The sequence below is a fragment of the Saccopteryx bilineata genome, chromosome 6 (genome assembly GCF_036850765.1).
Source record: "Saccopteryx bilineata isolate mSacBil1 chromosome 6, mSacBil1_pri_phased_curated, whole genome shotgun sequence".
NCBI classification, from domain to species: Eukaryota; Metazoa; Chordata; class Mammalia; order Chiroptera; family Emballonuridae; genus Saccopteryx; species Saccopteryx bilineata.
Window position 1 is genome coordinate 113,396,871 of NC_089495.1, and position 23,310 is coordinate 113,420,180.

At 42.7% G+C, this 23,310-nt stretch overlaps 1 protein-coding gene across 2 annotated transcripts in view; it reads left to right on the forward strand.

The window, feature by feature from the left end:
- The window catches only part of MIPEP (mitochondrial intermediate peptidase), a 175,907-nt gene extending 152,877 nt beyond the window's left edge, over window positions 1-23,030 (forward strand). For both annotated transcript variants that reach the window (XM_066236844.1, XM_066236845.1), the window contains one exon: window positions 22,762-23,030. In XM_066236844.1, coding sequence (XP_066092941.1) covers window positions 22,762-22,859 — 98 coding nt within the window. In that variant the 3' untranslated portion in view covers window positions 22,860-23,030. The remainder of the gene's footprint in view (window positions 1-22,761) is intronic.
- The last annotated feature ends 280 nt before the right edge of the window (window positions 23,031-23,310 follow it).

Here is a 23,310-nt window from a genome sequence, read left to right on the forward strand (position 1 = left end):
GGCTTCCAAGAATGTTGTAAAAAAAAATTTTTTTTTAAATTTTATTCTTTTATATGAAACATTTTTGTGTTAAGCAATTTAATATTTTCAAAACTAAAATTCACAGACTCAAGAGAAAATTAAGACCATGATTCAAACTAGAAATGATAAAGTATTCCTTTTCTAGTTAACACTAATAGAACAGTTCTGCTTTTAAACTTAAATGTTTTCCTGAATGTTGTTTTGTCATATCTCATTAATTCACATAATTTGTTACATGCCAAAGATGAATGGGAGTCATGTAAACAAGTTATGCCTGTTGTCACTTTATAGAGTTAGATTTGTAAGACAAGAGCAGCAATGGCTTCTCATTTTCTTGTATACAGCCGGCTTCTTCCCCAAACAGGAATGCCATAGATCAACCTGTGGGTCGTGACCCCGGCGGGAGTCGAACGACCAAAACACAGGTTGAGAACCGCTGCCATAGATGAAGGCACATAGCCTTACACTCAGGTAGCCCGAGCAGGGTTGTTTGGTGAAATTACTGAGCGTTGTGATAGAAAAGCATAAACCATCAGGTTGGTATTATTATTGTGTGAAAATGTAATTTTATAGGTGCTGTGTATATTTTATTTAACTACTTACTAGACAAATGTGAAGAATTACATTAAGTAGCAAAGCATAAAGAAAGGGATCCAGTCAGCCCTCTGCATCCACAGGTTTTCCCTCCGCGGGTACGGAGAACTGATGAAGGTACTGGACCATCTTCATTTTCATATCCGTGAGGGTTCCTGGACCCAGTCTCCCATGGATACCAAGGGATGACTGTAGTACCTTCAAATTCTGCACATCCCTGACCAAATGACAACTTTATTTACAGTGGTCCCTCGTCTATCATGGGGGTTAGGTTCCAGAACCCCCCCGCGATAGGCAAAAATCTTCAAAGTAGCAATCTTATATTTATTTTATTTATATATATTTTCAGGCTTTATAAACCCTCCTCACACTCTTATAAACCTTTCCAACACTGTTACTAACCTTTCCCACACTTTTATAAACACTTCCAATGCTCTTAAACACTTTCTACACTCTTAAATCTACACTCAGGATACAGAACACAGTGCTCTGGTAGGTTGCCTCCCACTTGTGGTGTACGATCTCACCTGGGCAAACTAGCTCAAGTGGAGCGGCATGACTCCGTTTTCCATATATGGGAGTCTTTGTCTACTCATCTACTGTACACTATGTATTTAGATTTAATATTCTTTTAATATGTTTTAATTAATATTTTTATATTCTCAATTTTTTAGGCTAGAAAATGCTTATTTTACTGCAGAAATAATTAAAATAAATATATAAAAAATACCTATATACTGCAAAATCCCGTGATATAGTGAAAAATCTGCAATACAAAATAAGATATATACAATTTTAAAATCCGCAATACAGTGAGACCGGGAAAAGTGAACTGTGATATGGCGAGGGACAACTATACCTACTTTCTTACTTGAGTTTCAAATTAACTGCGAGCCATTTCTCAGAGTCAGAATGCTTATTATGCATTGAACTTATGCTCTTGAATGATACATACTCAATGAAATCAAATATATAATAGTTTTAATATTTGAATAATAAATACCACACAGGTGAACTTTTAAGTTACTTCGTTTTTTTAGAGTAATTCATCATTGGTTCCGATTGCCTTGGTCTTTCCTAATGTCCACAGACAGAACCTTCTTGTGACCAGAACCCAGTCTAAGGAGGTCCCAGAGGACGTGGCAGCCCTCTGCGTTTCTCCTGTTGTCTTTCCACACTCACCAGTTACTGGTTTTCTCTCAACACTCTAAACACCATTTAAAGACACAAAATAGTGGTTAAAATAGGATTTCCTTCCTCAGAGAGGAAAGCAGTTACATGGTACACCAGAAAACCATTTACTATCTGTAAGTTACTTGAGAGAGTCCGTAGTGGAGATAAAATATGATTTGACTTCATAACATTTCTTTCTAATCTGCTTCACCATAGCACCCTTTAAAGTCTGTCACTGAAAGTGTGTGTGTGTTTGTGAATTATGTTGATATGATAGATGCAATAGAAATAGCATTACAGATTCAAATTGTCTCCTTGTCTAGTTTTAAACACATTCATAGCATATATAAAGTTATATGTAATAGGCACAATATTCAGTTACTTTCTTCCCCACTAAACACTGAAACCAACTTTTTTTTTTTTTTTTACAGAGACAGAGAGTGAGTCAGAGAGAGGGATAGACAGGGACAGACAGACAGGAATGGAGAGAGATGAGAAGCATCAATCATTAGTTTTTCATTGCGCATTGCAACACTTGTTCATTGATTGCTTTTTCATATGTGCCTTAACCGTGGGCCTTCAGCAGACCGAGTAACCCCTTGATGGAGCCAGCGACCTTGGGTTCAAGCTGGTGGGATTTTGTTCAAACCAGATGAGCCTGCACTCAAGCTGGTGACCTCAGGGTCTCGAACCTGGGTCTCTGCATCCCAGTCTGACGCTCTATCCACTGCGCCACTGCCTGGTCAGGTGAAACCAACTTCTTAATTGCCGAGAATTCTGGGGTGAGGTTGAGTTCCTTATATTCGTTGTCAATACTAAGTTAACTGCTGTTCATTCTATATCCCCACAACGTTATTTGGTTGATGTTAAATATCATTTCTAAGTAATAAGAGAACTTAAAGGTTTTGCTTAAAAGAAACTGTGATAAGATGTTTTCATTCATTTTGCCATTTAAACAATATATATTTTCTAAGTGCTATGGTGAACATGACCCAAGGTTAGTTTCTATTACAATCATTTCATGAAACATATGGTTTTCTAGAAAGATAAACATAGTAAGGTATGTGAGTAGCAAAGAAGTAACATTTTGTACCCATTGGGAAGCAGAAGTATTTCTTACTACAACAAATAAAAGAGTGGAATTCTATGGGACTGAAACTATTATTTCAGCACTTTATGAATGACATAAGTACCTCGTTAGAGGATGCATATCATTCTCTGTAGACTACCTTTTGTGTTTTATATTATCTAACATCCTTGAGTAAATGGCCCTCACTGAGTTTTTAGGTTCGGATTTTACGTATCTTTAAATAACCAGGAAAAAAAACCTCACATGTTGAAAAATTGCCATGTGCCAGGTGCTTTCTGCTGTGCGGCCTCGTTTAACCCCGTCACATGGGTCTTCCTGTCCACATTCCTAGAGACAGGGAAGCTGTCAGAGTTCATTCTCTTTCTGTGCTGACCGTCCTCCTGACTTTCACATCTTCTTCAGGTCTTTACGTTCAGACTTGAGAGTGAGCTGGTCTTTAGAACATGGAAGGTGACATTAGCCTTGACTTAGTGACCCCCAAAGTCTGAAGTCACATCCTAACTATTCCCATTGACATTGGAGAGGCCTGTCTGCCATCCTCTGATCCACAATAAAGTTCCTTAATCCATTTTCACATGAGCTCTTTTAGTCTTTTGTGGCGAAGCTCTTGACTTAGTTCATGGTTGCCGTTAGTCATGGTGGTTCTGATAGAGATTCTCAGCACAGAGAGTGAGTGTGATGTTTTGTGTTAAGTTTCTTGTTTCTGCCTCTGGTTATAACATTCCTTGTGCTTTCACCCTTCAACTTTTGCAAAACAAATTTTGTGAGGGAAAGGAAGGTTAAAGTCCAAGATTTTAGCATTCTGGAGGTTATTTTCAAACACTAAGCAACTTTATTTCTGTGCTCCTTTCTAGAAGAGAAACTCTTTATTTTTATGTCTCTTTGTGGCCAAAAGCAGTATGCAAGTACAGATACAAAGTAATAACAGAGTTTTAAAAAGGACCCAACATCAGATAAGAATAAAAGAAATAGTATATAAATGAGTCAATTCTCAATGAACCTCCCCTCAGTGTGTTTTCCTGTGTTGAGAAACTATTGACTCTTGGAACCCAAGTCTAGAAGTCCTCAGGGCCTTACATTAAGCTAATTAAAGTCATTATGCCTTACATTTCTGCAGAGCTTTCTGGTTTTCAAAATACACTCCGTTTTGCCATAATTATCCTGTATTATATTCTATATCATCTGTTCCAATATATTACATATTATTTTTGCCCAAGAAACAAAGCAGACAGTTGTAGTTTATATTCCAAAAGGTCCTCCCTATCCAATCTATGACGAGTTCTCTTCTCTTTTAAAAACATTCTTGGCCCTGTTAGCACTCAGCACACCCAGTACTCAACTCTTGGTCTCACACTGTTCTCCACGGAGAAGGACCAGAGCTCCTTGAAGAATGGGTGAGTTCTAGGGCTAAGTATGCCATATGAGCCTGAACAACTGGTAGGAGCAGAGAAGAAACACATAATGACGGGGGTTTGTCAGGGAGCCAGGCATCCACTGAAAAGAGTGACCAAAGCTGCAGCAATTTGAGGATCCAGATGGATATTAGAATGTAATGCAAAGTATAACATATATATCTGTGAGTCCATACTGACATCAATGATTGAAAAAACAACTAAGTAGGGAGAGTAGACAAATCTCCCCTGCAGGAGAATTTCAGATAATTTTTGTAGTTATTCCTCCTCAAGGAGGGGGAACATAACTCCCCACCCCTAAAGTGTGTGCTTTTCAGAGTGATTTTTTTCTGAAGAAGACAGTGTGAAAGGGGGGAATCAAGGTGACTTGATAATGGAGACATGGACAGATCCTGCCTCAACCAGGTGTGCACGGTCTCCATCTACAATGATGGGCCAGGCGGCGAGGTACACCCTTAAATGATGTGAAGAGAGCGGCCCCTCACCTCTCTGCTTCTCCTTCCCAAGCCCATGGCCTCGGTGTAACTATGAGAAAAGCACCAGGCAAACCCAGACTGAGGGGCAAAGTACCAAAACCTGGCCAAGATGTCTCAAAACTGCCAAGGTCATCAAAAACCAGGAAATCTGAGAAACTGCCACATTCTAGAGGACAAGTATATGCAGTGTGGTGTCCTGAGTGGGATGGGGAAACAGAAAAAGGACACGTGGTGAAAACTAAGGAATTCTAAGTAGAGTATGACTTAGTCAGTGGTGCTGTGTCGATACTGGTTCATTAGTTATGACACGGGTGCCATCAAAGGTCAGATCACATTGGAAATGGACTGATGGGGTATGGAATATACAGACACTCTCTGTACTAGCGTCAGCTTTTCAGTGAATACAAAACCGACCTCAAATTGAAAGTATGAAAAACAAAGCCTCTTTGGTAATGCACTACCACTGGTCGTTCTTGCCCACCGGAGCTCCATCTGCGCGTTTCCCTGTTTCTGGGCAGCCATTTCCAGTGATGGTGCCACTTCCTGTGGGGCACACAAAGGCACGTGATTGGAGGAGTGTAAGTATGGCACAAAATGTGGCTAGAGAGGTAGGCAGGCATCCGTCATGGAGAGTACTATGGGCTCCGAAAGATTTTTGGCATTTATTCTGAAGACCATGAGAAAGCATTGACAGTGTTTTGGGTTTTTTTACTTTTTTATATATATAATTTTTGCATTGATTTGAGAGAGAGGTAGGGAGAGGTAGAAGGGGAAAGGAGAGAACAAGAGAGAGAGAGAGAGAGAGAGAGAGGCATCAACTCATTGTTCTACTTAATTGTTCCATTTAGTTGTACACTCACTGATTGCTTCTCGTCCATGCCCTGACCAGGGATCACACCCACAACCTGGGTGCACCAGTATGATGCTGTATCCACTGAGCCACCCAGCCAGGGCCATTGACAGTATCTTTAAGGGAAGATCAGACTTACGGATTGTAGCATTCACTGACTGCTGAGGAAGGGGTTGTGGTAAGTTCTGATTTGAAGAGGCCCTTGTGTTGGCAGTCATCCTGGTGAAAGAGGGTGACTGGGCCCAGCAGAGTAAGCAGTCGGGAGGGAAAGAGGTTTTATGATTTAAGAAATATTTATGAGGAAAAGTGGCAGGTTTTGGAATTAATCGGCACGGAAATGAGTGAGAGGCACGAGGAACAGCACCCAGTGCCCTGCTGTCACAACTGCAGAAATGGCCAGGCTGTTACAGTGGTTAGGAACCCAGCGCTTAGAGGAGTGGGAGCAGTGGTCATCGGAAGTGTGAGGTATTAAAAGGAATATGACAGAAATAGAAGCAAGAAGTAGGCCCATTGTCCTAGAACAGTTCAGCCAACGTGTAGAATTTTGCTCAAGTAGCCTGTAATTCCTGAGACACTGATGGGGCCTTGCACTGCGTCAGACTAGGAAGCACTTCTTCCCAGACTGCTCCTGATGGGAAACCCACCTTGTCACCAGGCAGCTTCGTTCTGGTTTTAGACAGTTCTCATCGACAGGATGACACATTTATTCAAATTGACAAAAAAAATTTTATCTACTTTTAATGATTAATGTCTTTAGGTAATGAGCACTTTGATGCTTTGATATGTTTAATAACTTGATCACTAACCTAATAGGCTCAATGTGCCTAGCATGTGGCTTTACTGTTGAGTTATTTGTACAATACAAACATGATGGCACAAACAAGGAATAGTAAGTCTACTGGCAGTACAGCTGATATTTAAAGTAAGAAAGCTACATAAACAGTCATTGTTCAACACTGGCATGATTGATTTTCTCTACTGTCAAAATGGGTACACTGCCCTGGCTATGTGCATAGCTCAGTTGGGTAGAGCATCATCCAGAAGCACGGAGGTTGCCGGTTCAGTCCCCAGTCAGGGCACATACAGGAACAGACCAATGTTCCTGTCTTTCTCTCTCTCCCTTCCTCTCACTAAAATCAGTAAATCTTTTTTTTTTTTTTTAATGGGTACAGAGTCACTTAAACAGAACAGGCATTTTACTTTGTTTCATAGCACTAAAAATTAGTTGTAGTTATAACGTTCAGTTTTAAAGCACCCACATGACTAATCTGGTTAGTCCTGCCTTATTGCCAGTGAGCGGCAATGCTGGCAAGCCCGGCGCTGCATGTGATCAGTCGTGTGCATGAGCTTCATGGTTATTCCTGTTTATTGTTTCAACTATGTCTCTCTGCCCTTTTTTTTAATTAAGTGAGATGAACATTAACGCATGACAGGTTCTGCCTGACTAGTCAGCCGTGCCCCTTGGATATCGGGGTCTCCCTGGAAATCAGTGCCGGGCGTGTTCAGGAGACACACACAGAGGCTTCTTAGGACCCACCCCGGAGTGTGGAAGAAACCCCCTCGCAGGCAGGTTAAGTATTAAAAGATAAGATGATTTAAAACTAGCAAGCAAAGTTGTTCCAAAGGAAGTAAATTATTCAGATGAGTTTTGATGGGCTGCTCAGAAGCTATAAATGTATGTCGTCTTATTTCCCCGCTGGTTGGTTGACCTTCCCCGTCACTCGGCCTCCTTCCTCCGTTCTTTCTTTATAGCACCCCTGTACTTCCTGACATAACATGACCTATTTTATTTATTAGTTTATGATCTGCGCTCCCTAATAAAGTGTAAGCTCTGTGAGAAGAGGGAAACCTCTGACATCACATAAATATTTCCAAGTATTCTATGCGCCTACTCGTTTCAGTGAAGCTCTTTTATGACAAAGAAAAGACGTGGAAAAGGCGTTCCGTCACCCACTGTTCAGTATCTCCCTCGCCTCTATCTCCGACACTGTGTCTGCTCGGTTGTCTGGGTATCAGGTGCGCCTTTGTTCTCCTGCCACTTGTCCACCCTCGTCCTCCTCACAGCACCGGCATCGGGACCCCGCTTCACTCGCCTCAATCTTTTGATCAAAGAAGGAAGAAGAAGCCATGGTTCTTAAATGAACACCATCTGTTTGGCTGGCTGAGATGTTTTGTGTTTTCTGTAGAGCTTTTCCTCTCAACACTACATATATTTATTACACTATACATAACCAGTGTTCTACAAGTTATCATAAAGTAGGTCATTCCTGGCCCTTGCCGGTGGCTCAGTAGATAGAGCGTCAGTCCGGTGTACGGACATCCCGAGTTCAGTTCCCAGTCAGAACACACAGAAGAAGCCACCATCTGCTCCCCATCCCCTGCTTTTTTATCCTTCTTTTCTCCTCTTCCCCTCCCACAGCCAGTGGCTTGATTGGTTCAAGCATGACACTGGATGCTGAGGATAGCTCTGACAGAGCACATCAGCCTTCATGCTCTGGCACTAAAATATAGCTTGGTACTCAAGCATTGGCCCCAGATGGTGTTGCCGGGTGGATCCTGGTCGGGGTGCATCTATCTCACTATCTCCCCTCCTCTCACCTAAAAATAAAATAAATTAAATTAAAGGTAGGTTATTCCTTGTGTTTTATAACTCATATAATACAAGCCCAAGTCAACCTGGTAAATTAAGTAATTTACCAAATTTAAAAAATGAACATTAAAGTGGAAAGTACTTTCACTACTATAGGAGGGCAGAGATAATTCTGCAGCTTGATTTAGGACAATTAGCAGTGTGCTTTGTTACATAAGAGAAGTCAACTCTTGGGGCTTAATTAAAACAGGACCAATTCGAAGCAAAACTCTGCCTTGGGCCAGGTAGTACCTGAAGGCCTTGGCCTTCAACACCTCCCTCTAATGTCCCATCTACTCCCAGGCACCTGTGCGTGCGCTTTGGTTTCAGAATTATTTGCTTTTAGCTATACCACCTTTATTAGAGTCTAAAATTGAAATAGCTATCCAGATGTTGTCCTTTGTTAAAAATGCATTATTTTAACATTCTTAAGTTAGTGACCAGTAAATAATCTGATAGACTAAAAAAAGGGATTGTTAGTTGTTGATAACATTAATTTGTTTAAGCTTAGCAAATATTTATTGAATACTTACTGCTGACCAGGCATTTTGGGGGACACAGAAATAAGTAAGAATAATGTATAGACCCTACATTTATGTGAGGAGTATAACATCCCATGAGACTTACAGGAGCCCCTGTGGGAGGTGGGTTTCCGTGTGGGGACTGCAGGACTCCTGATTTCAGCCCCCCCCCCTTCTCCCAGACAGCCACTTTGGTACTCTGCACCAACGGGGTGACCTGGCGAGGCTGCCCAGGGATGAGGACTGTGGAGGTGGCATGCTGAGACTACAAACCTCGTGTGGAAGGCAAGGTGCCGGCCCTCAGGGAGGCTCTCTACCTGCCTGTTGTATTAATAGTAGGCATCAGACCTTGAAGTCTGCAACCTGCTTTCACTAGATGACATTTCAAAAATATTTTCATTTTATCCCCAGAGATAGAGAACATTCTATAAACACCATAGGCGCCCACCTTTTGAATAGCTACTCCAGTGTTCTTTGCTTATAAATAGAAACAACAAGGCCAAACTTTGAACTAAATAAATTAATAGCATTTGAGATACAAAGAGCTAAAGCTAAATAAAAGGTTAGTATTTCAAAGACACAGATAAACAATGAGAAAATATGTGAGTATTATGAGTGAAATGCCCTCATGGGAAAAGGGGCAGTTTTCTTATTTTCTAAATGTTCCTAGAACACCAGGAATAAGTCATTCCTGTGTGTTACAGTGTTCCCTTAGTGCATCAGGCAGATGGCTGCATCCCACCACGCAAGAGACTTAGGAACATTTTCCATAATTTTTACAACATGAAGTGGTAGAAACCTTATGACCTACTGATCTCTTTCTCCTGAGAAAAGGGAGCCAGCTTTCACCAGAAAACCATAGATCTGATCTTCTGCTAAACTTAACCCAGAAGGTTCTACTATCTTTGAATTTGATTGCAAATAGTCCAATGACTAAATTCAACCAAGAAAATTGTTGCTTATGGGAAAGTCACTCTTAAACAGAATTTTAATTTTTAACCTATCAGCGGTGTGCTACTGTATGTATATATGGGGCACTCTTCGTTTCAGTGTAGTGCTTTGGTTCTGCCTGCAGAGTCAATTAAGTATTGATTGTATAACAGCTGGATGGAAGGCTAGGTAGAGGACCTCAGAGAAGAGCACCTTTTATTAATCCCTGGGCAGCAGAAACTCCTGGCTAACTGATTTCAGATGATCTGCTTTAAACAGCATGCCAAAAGGAGATTCACTGTGTAGGGAAGGTCAAGGGTCAGCAGTGTAATGAAAGTTGCTAGATGAGGACCTAAACAATATCTTTAATGCACCTAACACTAATTTGGTAGGTGGTGGTGTCCCCATTTTACACCGAGAGAGGAAGACTGAGAGCGGTTGAAGAACCTCCCCGGCATTGCAAGGCTGTTACATGGCTAGTCAGGCTCTGACCCAGGCCATTTTACCTTCCGAGTCCTGAGGTACCCCTGCATCTGCTGGCTCACAGCACTCGCCCAGCCCCTGTTGGAGCTGTGGACTCTGAAGAAAACTCTTCGGTTGCTATTGACTTTGAGTGGATAGAACTTATTTTGATTGTTTTCTCTGACAGTATAGTAAGCTATCATTTCCTACTTGCTGTGTAAATGTGATGAGCCCTCTTCTAACGGTGTAGCCATCTGAGGTAATGTCCCTGGAGTCTGACTTTTTTTGAGGTGAGAGTTTTTACCCAGGTATCTATCTTGCAGTAAACTCATTCCAAGAAATATGCCACCGATTCCATTTTTAGATTATGTCAACATTTGCTACTTTCTGAAAGGAATGTAGGTAATATTCTTTTCAGCTTTCTTGATTGCTTAATGAAAACACAAAATCCTCTTTTAAAAATGGTCCTTACAGATGATATCCTTAACATGTGGCTACAAGTATGTGCTGTTGGCAGTGGGCTAAAAGCATGTCATTCCTCCAAAGCTCCTGATCTACCTTAGCTTGATACCCCGAGGCACGGAGCTTCAGGGGCGGAGGAAGCTAGGAGTCAGGAGTAGCTCAGGCAGGATCGATGCTGGGGCACACTGATGAATTTATGTTTAAAAACTGTACCAACTCTACCAAGAAAGATAAAATAATTATGGTAATCATAGAGATCTAGAGAAGATTTTGGTGGGAGAACTGAATTTAGTTAAAGACATGTGCTTACTAACTCTGTCTGAAATGTTGCCAGAGAGGATAGAAACAAGGAAATTTCTCTTGGTGTAACCGGATCATTTCCTAAAAGATCATTGACAAGATACTTTCTAGTGTTTGAGTGTTTTCATCTCTAAAAGAAACTTTTTCCTTTTGGTTATCATGTAACTTTGCTGAAAATTTAGATTTAGATCATCATACCTAAACCTAATTTTCTTTTTTACCCAATAGTTTCTCTCCAAAGCTTTTGTAATAGAATAATTCTTCCTTTATCTCAGAGTTTGCATATCTCAAATATTTGAATAATGTTATTGAGTTCTTTTTCTACCCCATCATATAATTGTCAAGTAAACAAACATGTTTAGTTTTTTTATCTTTTTTTTTTTTCTTGCAACAGAGACAGAGAGAGGGACAGATAGGGACAGACAGACAGGAAGGGAGACAAGAAACATCAGTTCTTTGTTGCAGCTCCTTAGTTGTTCATTGATTGCTTTCTTATACGTGCCTTGACTGGGGGGGCTACAACAGAGCGAGTGACTCCTTGCTAAAGCCAACAACCACGGGGTCATGTCTATAATCCCACACTCAAGCCGCATGAGCCTGCACTCAAGCCGGAGACCTCGGGGTTTCGAACCTGGATCTTCTGCGTTCCAGTCCAATGCTCTATCCATTGCACCGCTGCCTAGTCAGGCTAAATTTTCTTTCTTACAATCCTAAATGAATATGTAGTTTAATTAAGCTGTAGCATAAGGAATACAGCTAAACTCCATTTACATTTTTTCTAAAAGCAGTTTAAACAATACAGAGTGTTTTAAAATTCTTAAAATCTTCAACTACACAGTGAAAATGATGGAAATTTCAGCCCCACATTCATTTTTGCCTTTTTTCCATGCATATGCTGTTTTCACTTTATGATCAGAATTTATTAGAATGCTGTAGTAGGCTTGTGTACCGATTTTCCTAAGATAAATAATACTTTGTTGGATATTAACCAGTAAGACTAATTTCTCCTTTTATATTTATAGCTGAAGGGGCAGGAGAGAGTAACAGCAGTAGCAAAAATAACAGTCATGAGAATGATAACAGTAACTCCTGCTAAACACCTTTGATGGGTACTTTTGATGCACTAGATACTGTGCTAAGCACATTGCACATATCACCTCGTTGAATTCTCTAAACAGTCCAACGGGTGCGCTTAGTACGCTATACCCGGGGTCACACAGTGGCAAGTGACCTAGAATTCAATTTCAGGCACTCCTACTCATCTTCTGTGGACTGACAGGTAATCTCAGCTTTCTTTTTAGGTTTAACAGGCACCTTTTGCTCTGGAAATAGTTGTACAAGTATTCTACTACATTTTCCCTTTGCTCTTTAAGTTTTTGGTGACTGGTTTTATAGCAAACTACAACTTATTGAATGAGAACGCGTGAATACAGACAGAGCCTTTTTCTTTTCTTTTTTTTTACTTTACAACACAGACATTGGCAGAAACCTCTTTTCTTGCACAGTGTAACAGGAATAAATAAGGAAAGCATGCCATGGCATCAGACTTAGAATTTAGCAGCTCTAGGATTATAACTTCGTTTCTATAATAGAGGTAAATGGTAACCCACAGTGATAGCCAAGTAAACAGAATCCATAATCTTTGACTTGTTTGGCTGTTTACTCAGTGCAGCCTCTGAAAGAGAGGAGAGCTTTCTGGACGGAGTGAAGTGGAGGAGAGCACCTGTGTTGTCAAGGCTCAGACCTTGACATTTACAAAAGGTAAATGCACTGAAGTTTTAGGAGGGTGTGTCCATGTTGAATGTGTGGGTGTGTTTGGTTAAGGAAGACACTGAACTTCAAAAGGCACCATGTTTTGTAACCCAGAAATGTAATGTAAATGGAATTATTCAATCTAAAGATGTAATTAAAGTGGACTAATTTCTAAATAGGGCCCATCTGCGGGCGTTCACTTGGTGGACCCTCATCTAGCAGGAACTTCCGAGGCTCTGCTCAGTCCCGTCCGAAACCCCAGATACAGAACCTCTCATCTGAACGGGAGCAAGGATTAACCCAGCCTCGGGGCCAGTCGAGCTTTTTCAGTTCAAAGGAGGAAAGGAATTTCGTTTTCTGGCGAATATCCTCATTTTCTCAGGAGCCAGTTGTAGATAGTGGGAGTCCACCTTTAGAAAAAGGTGTGGGTAACCACAGCCTTGTAGCAGAAAACAACTTCAAAGCACAGAAGGTGAGCCATTCAGTTGCCCTAGGCTTGGGAGAGACAGAGCTGGAATGAGACTTCTGATCTCATAAAGTTCACTGCAGGCTTTTCTAACTGCCAGGCCAGCCTTTGTACTCGGATTCTTAATCAGTCTGCGCTGAGTTTGGCACATATAATTACTTCAGCTTTCATAGCAGTGTTATGATGGTTTTTTAGAATTGACAGTGGTGCTGGGAAGACACACACTCCTCTTCACGCATCCCCAGTCTGCACGGACCATCTGCTTTTCGGAGTCTCCCGTTATGTAGCAGAGGGTGGGGTTAGCATAGAGAGATGAACATCTGGGAAAATCAAAGGCTCATTTTATTACTTTGGTCTCTTTAAAAAATTGTGCTACAGTGTATATAACAAAATTTACCATTTTAACCAATTTTAAGGGTACAGTTCAGTGGCATTCATAATTTTGTATATATTCATGATCTTGTGTAACTATTACCACTGTCCATTTTCAGGACTTTTCTGTCACCCCAGTGATCTCCTCTATTTTTTTTTTTTTTTACATGGACAGAGAGAGAGTCAGAGAGAGAGATAGACAGGGACAGACAGACAGGAACGGAGAGATGAGAAGCATCAATCATTAGTTTTTCATTGCGCATTGTGACACCTTAGTTGTTCATTGATTGCTTTCTCATATGTGCCTTGACCGTGGGCCTTCAGCAGACTGAGTAACCCCTTGCTGGAGCCAGTGACCTTGGGTCCAAGCTGGTGAGCTTTTACTCAAACCAGGTGAGCCCGCGCTCAAGCTGGCGACCTTGCGGTCTCGAACCTGGGTCCTCGGCATCCCAGTCTGACGCTCTATCCACTGCGCCACTGCCTGGTCAGACCCAGTGATCTCCTCTTGATAACCGTTTGTCATAGCTGCTAACAGAAAGAAAAATGAATTGACTGTTGTAACTAATCTTTTGTTTCCTTCTTTTAGTAGATAAGTGGTTATCCTATAAAAAGTAGAAAAAATAAAACAATTTATTAGCAGGATATTTGTGATTATGACTTCCGATGACAATACCCTAAATCAGGCGTCCCCAAACTACAGGCCACATGCAGCCCCCTGAGGCCATTTATCCAGCCCCTGCCACACTTCCGGAAGGGGCACCTTTTTCATTGGTGGTCAGTGAGAGGAGCACTGTATGTGGAGGCCCTCCAATGGTCTGAGGGACAGTGAACAGGCCCCCTGTGTAAAAAGTTTGGGGAGTCCTGCCCTAAATACTTTAAATCATAGACCAACACCTTAAAATTCAACTTGTAAAAAAATATGTATATAGTCAACCTCATCCTTCAACTCTTGAACTGGTAGCTTTCCATGAACCTTTGGGTCAGACTGTTACTGTTACCAGTAAAGGAGCATATTCTGTGTGTTTAATGCTCTGTTTTATTTAATCCCTATAATAAGCTAGCAAAGTAGATGACATTATGCCAATTTTATGAGCTTCAAACATTACACTGGAACATTTTCCTTTTATGCAGATTGCTTCTAGCAAAAACTAGGCCCAGGAAACTAAGGGATGGGTCTGAGGTGCTGTAGGTTAGCTCAGGGGAATGGCCCAGCAAACCCCTGCCCTAGCCTTCTTTAAAAGCCTTTGAAAAGGAAGAATTTATCTTTTCTCTCTGTTCTTCCTTGGCAACCCTTTAAAGGAAACTTTTGTGTGGTCAGTGAGGATAATTAGACTGAAGTTTTAAATTTTAAAATGCTATGCTGAGCCAGATAGTATTCCATTTAGCCTAAAATCCTAACCTGAGCCCTGGCAGGTTAGCTTAGTGGTAGAGTGTCAGCCTGGTGTGCAGGAGTCCTGTGTTCGATTCCCGGCCAGGGCACACAGGAGAAGCGCCCATCTGCTTCTCCACCCCTCCCCCTCTCCTTCCTCTCTGTCTCTCTCTCCCCCTCACACAGCCAAGGCTCCACTGGAGCAAAGTTTGCCTGGGCTCTGAGGATGGCTCTGTGGCCTCTGCCTCAGGCGCTAAAGTGGCTCTGATTGCGGCAGAGCGATGCCCCAAGATGGGCAGAGCATCGCCCCCTGGTGGGCATGCCAGGTGGATCCCAGTCGAGCGCATGCGGGAGTCTGTCTGACTGCCTCCCCATTTCCAGCTTCAGAAAAAAAAAGAAAAATCCTAAGCTGTATGGTACCCGAGGCGCTGTCAGTCACAGGGTATTACACTGGTGGTTTTCATAGCCCTGCAGGGTTCCCAGGACAATTCCTCTTTGGAGCCTAAGGCCCTTCTTAGTTCACTAGACTGCCCCCTAAATAAATTATACCTGTCAGCCTTAAATATAAACCTGACTGACACACCATAATTTAAACCAAATACCAGGCTGTTTCTGACATGTAAGAGTATGATTAGCTTTAGCTTTTAGCTTTAATTTAAAAGAACTGATGACTTATTTGTTCCTGGCCATCATGGGCTCTGAAGGCCTGGCCAGTCAGTCCTGGCAGGTGTCAGGACTATACCCGCTTGGACCCAAACTGAACGCTTGGGCCTCATCTCTCCTGGAGAACCTTCCACTGCACCTTTGAAACCCACAAACAGGAGAGTGTTTTCTTCCCTGATTACACCAAGAACAAGTTTCAGAAGGACCCATGAACGACTAAGCCCCACCCTGCTCCTCACCAGACCCCTCACCAAACCTTCTACCCCCCGGGCGGGGCAGGGAGGCGCTGAAATTCTCCCCTCCCCACTTTTGCCAGGGTCACTCTCCCATCCCCTATAAACTTAGAGGAAATCTGACATGAAAACTTGCTTGTATATTAAAGCTGGACTGAATGCGGAAAGACATTAACTGCTCACAAAAAAGTAGGGGATATTTCAAAATGAATGTGAAGCTATAAAATATCCCCTACTTTTTGTGAACAGTATAGGTACTTAAATGAAAAATATAACCTACTTCTTGTCCAAACTGTGGCTCTAGATCGGGCTTTAGTCAAACAATATGATCGACGTCCTCCAGGCTCCGCTAAATTCCTTTTCATGACTGATGAACTGATCTTTTCCAGCTGGGAGTCTCCTTTAAAGAAAGAGAACCAGCTCTGGCTGACAAAGCAGGAGAGGAACTCTGGGGACGTTATTGGAAGAGGCCACAGGAACAAGGGGAAACATCAGAACAGGGCTCACTTTGGGGGAGAAGGAACAGCCGTGCCGGTGTCAGGACCGATACGTCCTCATCCCCAGAGGGTTTGCCGTCCTGCTCCTGATGCACAGTGGGAATAGTGTATCTGGCAGCGCAGCCCACGAGGCGCAGGTAGAGCGGCCCCGGCTCCAGCAGGCTGCACCTCGGCCGACTGACGGTGGACCCGCTCATGGCAGCAGCTTTTCTGGCCTTTACCCACTAAACACCAGGAACACTCCCCACAGGGTGACAACCAAAAATATCTCCGGTGATTGCTAAATGTCCCCTATGGGGCAAGGGAGGTGGGCACAGCTGTCCCCAGTTGAGAACAACTGATCTAAAGGAAAATCAGTCCTGTAACCGGAAGGGCAGTGGGTGCTGGGTAGCAAGAACAAGTGGTTTCTATGTAGTCTTCCCTCTGCATCTGTCTCCACTATTTCCAGCCAGGTCAGACTCCGCCCCCAGTCAGAGGGCTCGCTGTGTCCATGCACTTCTCACTGTCAGGGACTCTGCCTCCTGACAGCAGGGGACCAGGAGGTTCCCTGAGTTCCCTGCTCCCAGCAGTTAATCGGTCACCTCCTCTTTGGCACCATGCCCATACTGTATATACACTCTTGTTCTGCATAAATGCAGTCATGTATTTCCATGGTTTTCTCCCCAAACAACGAACTTTTCGAGAACAGAAATTGTAACTCACTCAGATCCGAGTGCCTGGTGTCTCTAATGCACAGTGCTTGGCACACTCAGTACATTGTATCTTCATCAGTGCAGGGACAGACTTTCTGTCGCAGATGGAGTGAGACGTGGGTATGGCCCTGCTTACTGCAATGTGTGGAGTTGGCAGGCAGGTGAGGCATTCACCTCAGAGCCCCTCGAAGGGGGCGGGTGCCCGCTCTGTGGGGAGTCGATACCATGGCACACCCACCCCTGTGTCCAGTGAGAGTCACTGTAGGAAGACCCCACTTTCTCAGTACTCATGATATCCCCACTGGCCACAGTGCATGTGCTGACCTCCTGATTTTCTCCCTGGAGAAGGACCCCCTGCTGGGCTCCCTCGGGGCTCCTCCTTGACGGAGGTTTGATGATAGGCCTTGTTCTCAGAACATCCAGAATTGCGTCTGAGATGTGTTTCTGAGCTTTCAGCACAAAAGCGTCAATAATCAAGAATCACAAAGCACTGCTTTCCAGGGGGTTCCAATAATTCCAAATAGACTGCTCCTTTCTTAAAATAAAAATATTGTTAACTTCTGAAGCTTGCCCTCCTGTCTGGGAGACTTCTCAAGCAAGCCAGTCACTTGTTCCCCATCCTGGTGGCTGACGTCTGCTCCCACTCTGGCCCCCTCCCACCCACCTGGACTTCAAGGCTGTTTTCATGCCAGACCCACTCAACCCCCGTGGGTGCTCTGCCAGCCAGTGTGTCACCTCTCCTGGAGATTTGTAACAGGACTTTGAACAGTGTCCCAAACAATACTATTTGTGTTTCATAAGATCATTTCCTATTTCATTTGACAAATATATATTTTTTTAGTTCAAATAAAAAAATCAAGACATTTTTCTAAGTATTTTTCAAGTGACAGTTTTCAGTTGAGAGGAATTTTTTGCTTACTCTCCATGTAAATGGGTTTCCTCATGTCCACCCGACTCACCAGGGGAGCCTACGGCCACCGGACTCATCAGGAGGGCCACCGAACTCACGGGGGGGGGGGGGGGTGGCTACTACCACCGGACTCACCAGGGGGGCCTACCTTCACACAGGGCCCTGCTCTCACTCCCACTTCCTGATTCATTAGGTTGGGGGTGGGGACCAACAATGTGTATTTCTAACCGGTTCCCAGGCGACCTCAGTTGTTGGTCTGGAAACTACACATTCAAAACCATGAGGGTATACATTTCTAGAAGATAGATTCTCAGTGATTTTGTGTGTGTGTGTGACAGAGAGAGACAGAGAGGGACAGATAGGGACAGACAGGAAGGGAGAAAGATGAGAAGCATCAATTCATCATTGCAGTGCTTTAGTTGTTCATTGATTGCTTATCTGTATGTGCCTTGACCAGGGGGCTACAGCAGAGCAAGTGACCCCTTGCTCAAGCCAGCTACCATGGGTTCATGTCTATGAGCCTGCACTCAAGCTGGCAACCTCAGGGTTTCGAACCTGAGTCCTCTGCATTCCAGTCTGATGCTCTATCCATTGCGCCACCACCTGGTCAGGCCTCAGTGATTTTATACACATATCTTCCTAATAATACTATGATCTTTCAGCCTACCTTATGTTCCCGTAGGTACCACACAGAGAGAATGGATGAGAGAATAAATGATTGGATATAGAAACTGTTACGCAGCTTCTATTCATAGTTCCTACCCTTCACCCTTCTTTGCTGTTTCTAAACATTGATCAAACTTGCCAGTAGTTCTGTTGGGTACCTTTGACTGCTGTTAAACAATAGGATGTATAACTATTCTACTTTTCTTCCAAGACTTAAAGCAATTCTAGTATTTTTAATTGCCCCAATAATTCCCTGTATTCTCAAAATCAAATGACATGGAGACCATTTCACCCCAAGTGCTTAGTAAGGAGGGCCGGAATGGACTCCATCTTTGCCAGGTTGGTTCAGAGACATTATCGATCTGCCAGCCAGTTCCCAATCAGATCTGCAAATAATTTTGTTAATTGTACATTCAAACAAGGTATTCAAAAAGTTAAAAAGTTCATACCAGGTACATGTTGATGTTTAAAGGACGGTCTGGTTAGATTCTAATACCACATATTACAAAATAACAGGGTGTGAACTTGCAGTTTTATACATGCATTGAAGTACTCCTGGGGCTGATAGAATTTGGGGTTGGTGAAAGCATAGAGAAATATGCAGAGTTAAAAGTCCCTTGAATGTGCACAGGCCTCTGTTTGCAAAGGGTTACCACAGATACTTGGAGGCTACCCAGGAGACATCCATAAGTGCAGAACTTTTAGACACTTTTTTCTCCCAGTGTTATGCCCAGAAAAGAAGTCCCGCACTGACTAAGCGTGGCTGAATCTTGTGCCCTGAGAGGGGGTAGGAGGCGTTTGTCATGACACGGGTGCCAGTTCCAGTCCTGGCTGGCACAGCCGTTGGCTGGCACCAGCCTACCGCCTTTTCAGCAGAGGTTGCCCTCAGTCTGCCTCCAGTCATGTAGTTACATAGTTGTGACTACTCATGAAGTGTGATGCCTACTACAGAAACCAAATTGCCCAGAAAGCAATGGGCGTTTTGGCTGTGTCTTCAAGGCAGTAAGGGACAGTTAATGAGTTGGGTCCATATAGCCATGGGTGACATCAAGAAGCTACTAAAGTTTTTTCCAGAATTTTTGTCATATCCAGGATGTTAATATTTAAATATGGATCTTTTAAGAATGTGTATCATTTTACAGAAGTCCAGATGTCACCGTGCTTTCAGGGCATGGGCCCTGGACCCAGACTGCCGGGGGCAACAAGGAAACTCCATAGTCGTGTGGCCTCTTCTGGCTCCCTTGTCCTATCTGTAAGATGGACCCCTCACAGGTGTGTTCTACTGAGCAGAGGAGTCAGCACTCTCAGCCCTGAGCCTGGCACCCAGTAAATGTGCAGTAGGACCTGCATTTGTCCCCATTGTTGGTGCTGCTTGCTGGAGTCGCTCTTTAGAGCAGCTGTGTGGGGGCCAGTCCTTATGCCTGGCTTCTTGATCCTCACCTCATGCCCAGTTCTGTGTCAGCAGTCACTAGAGAGAATAGCACAGAGTACAGTTTGGAAGCCCTTATTTCTTCAGAAGTCTGTCTGGGAATCCTTTTGATAGTATAATTTACTTTCATCAGGCCTGGAATAATTGCCCTCGTATTCCAAGGTTATGAAACATGCTAGCTTGAGCAGAGCAGCCAAGCAGAAAATGTTCTGGCTTGTCCCAACTTTATTAGCCCATTTGCCTCTCAGGTAAAATGAGGAGAAAATAAATTAAATCATCATTCTTCAGCTACTCACACCTTCTCTGTCCCTGTAAGAAGGACAGATGGTGAACCCCAACTCCCCGCTTCCCTTTACATGAACTAGTTGTGCAGTGTGTGTCTTCCTGCAATCTTGTCTTTCCTGCATTGCTGTCAACACTTCCCTTTTTTATTGTAAAGTTGTCGTTTGTTTGTTCCAGTCCTTTTGGCAAAATCAATTCATGTACTCCCCTAATTTAGGTGATTTCCACAGTCAAGTGTTTGTAAACTCCACCCACTTACAGACTTAGCAGCGCCAGCCTTTTCCCCAGGGGCCTGGAGACATTGCAAGTCTAGTCATCACCCTTTTAAGATTAAGACTTGAAGACAAAAGGGGACATTTTTGTCAGCTTTTTTTTTTAAAAATCAGAGTGTTTAGATTTTTTTTTTTACTATACACATATATAAAAGCAAACTTCAATCTTTCCTATTTATTGAAATACCTGAAAAGGCTGTTTCTGTTTTAATTCTGTGCAGAAGTTAGTTCATGTTGACTCTTGCAGAACATTTCAATCTAATTAAAGTGAGGCCACCGTAACGATACACCAAGTGGGTTCTCGCCCCTGTGACTACTCTTTGCCCCTTCGTTTCTGGTTTCTTCTTATCTGAATCTTTATCTTTAGCAATCACATAATGGACTAAGTTACCAAACCATTTAGCTCTGACTAGATTTTTATTTAAAAATACCACAGGTGTCTATGTTTTTCTTCTGTCGTTGCCACAATTGCCGTTCTCTGAGACGCAGGAGCGACTGCAGGTGGGGAGCAGGAGAAGGATGGCTGCTCGTGAGGTCTGTCTGCTGAGAAGGACAGAGCAAGGTCATATTTATCCTGGCAGTCTGTTGAGCTGAAGTGAACCACTTCAAAGGGAGAGGAGGTCCGTGTTTAACTGAATAAGTTTGCTCTGAACAAAAGGGTTTTAACGCCTGACAGTTCTAGTCATTTAATCGTAAACAACCAGTCATTTAACTATAGAATGCTTCAAACACTAAAAGAAATAAAATTTATAATAGGTTAACTCATTTGACTGGAAACCACATTTTGTTTATAACTGTTCTCTGCATTAAGAAACCTGGCACATAGGAAAGGTCTGAAACCGGATTTATTCGTGGGATTGCATCTACTAGAGTAATAACCTCCATCTGGAAGATACGACGTGAAATGTGGAGCTTTGGCCATCAACAAAGACTCAACATTCCTATCGTTAGCACAGCTGGACCAAGGAGGGGAGCGATCTTCTTTCATCTGAAGAGATTATTTTACTGTAAAAAGAATATTGTGTTCTGAAATTTCGTTTTGCAAATAAGGACATAGCAATAAATTTTCTTCCAGTAGCTGCTCCTCATTTCTCAAAGAGTTCCTGAGAATGAGGATAAAAATACTTTGATCTGTAGTTGAACTATTATCTGTTATTGTTCTTAGCTACTCCAGGTCTCGTTGGTGGCTTACAAGTGTGTGTTTGGAGCTACTGTTTGTCCGCCACACAAAGCAGACCTTGGGCTGTTTCCAATGTTCTCTCACTGCTCGGAGTGACCATGGTCGTGTGTACAGGTCTTTTATATATATAGTAGATGTACATATATTTCAAAGCAAGTTGCAAACATCAGTTCATTTTACCTCTGGATACTTTTGCATGCATAGTATTAACTAGAGTTCAATTTTTGTTTATTTATTTAGGGAAAATTTATATACAGTGAAATACACAAATCTTTAATGTATCTTTTTTTGTGACAGAGACAGAGAGAGGGACAGATAGGGACAGACAGACAGGAAGGGAGAGAGATGAGAAGCATCAATTCTTCATTTTGGCACCTTAGTTGTTCATTGATTACTTTCTCACATGTGCCTTGATGGGGGGGGGGGGGCTACAGCAGACCAAGTGACCCCTTGCTCAAGCCAGCGACCTTGGGCTCAAGCCTTACTTAAACCAAATGAGCCTACACTCAAGCTGGTGACCTTGGGGTTTCAAACCTGGGACCTCCGCATCCCAGTCTGAGGCTCTATTCACTGCACCACCGCCTGGTCAGACTAGTGTATCATTTAATGAGTTTGGCCCACATACCCACCTTTGTAATGCAATTCACTGTCCAGATACAGAACATCACAGCACATCAGGGAGTCTCTGCTCTCGAAGGCAACCACTGTTCTGACTTTATTTACCATAGAGTAGTTGGCCTATTTTTGAACTTTATATAAATGAAATCAAAGAATATGTACTCCCTTATGTCTGCAAAATAAAAACCCTTGGGAAACATATTTGGGCCTAAATCTTTGTGCTAAATTTTAATAGGAAAAAGGCATTAAAATCATAAATGTCTTCAGGGTCCACACACTGCCCATGACTTTTTATAATATTCTCATAGTCAGGTTATAGAGCTATGCTCATATTTCAAAAAGCCAGATGTCCCCTAGTGTATAAACCTGAATAGCCCTTGTCCCTCTCTATTGTCGGGGAGGGGGAAGGACGTGTCGGCTGATGTCCTCTCTGTTTGCAGGTATGCTTCAGAAGTGCCCCTCTGTTGACGACTTTGTGAGCGCCCTCGTCTCGGACTTGGATCTGGACTCTGAAACTTTTCTCATGGATTCTGAGTGATGGAAGCACCTTGAAGCTTTGAAACCAAGGTCCTGTAGATAGATACATTAACTTTGTTGTAAGTGCTACAGCTGCTAGCGCCCTGTTCTGCTTTCAGTGTTCACTTGGGTAACAATGTTTGAAAAACCCCTCAATGGATGGAACTTGAAATAAATAATTTGTTTTAATTAAGCTGGCTTTGTAGCCTGTTTGGCAGATTTCTGAACATACGGAAAGCTACTCAGTGAACTAGTGGAAACTAGAGGATGGAGTTGTTAAATTTAGGTCTGTAGGTCTGGGCACTTCCTTAAGCCAGACTTTCTCCTGTTGAATTTTTTACACCCTTTACACTAATCTTTGATTAGAGACTTCATTAAAAGCAAAATTAGTTCAGTTTGTAGCAGTCTTCAGAAGGATTACACGTACAGTTCTTTTGAATGATTGCCATTTCTTAAGACCACTGTACTAGGCT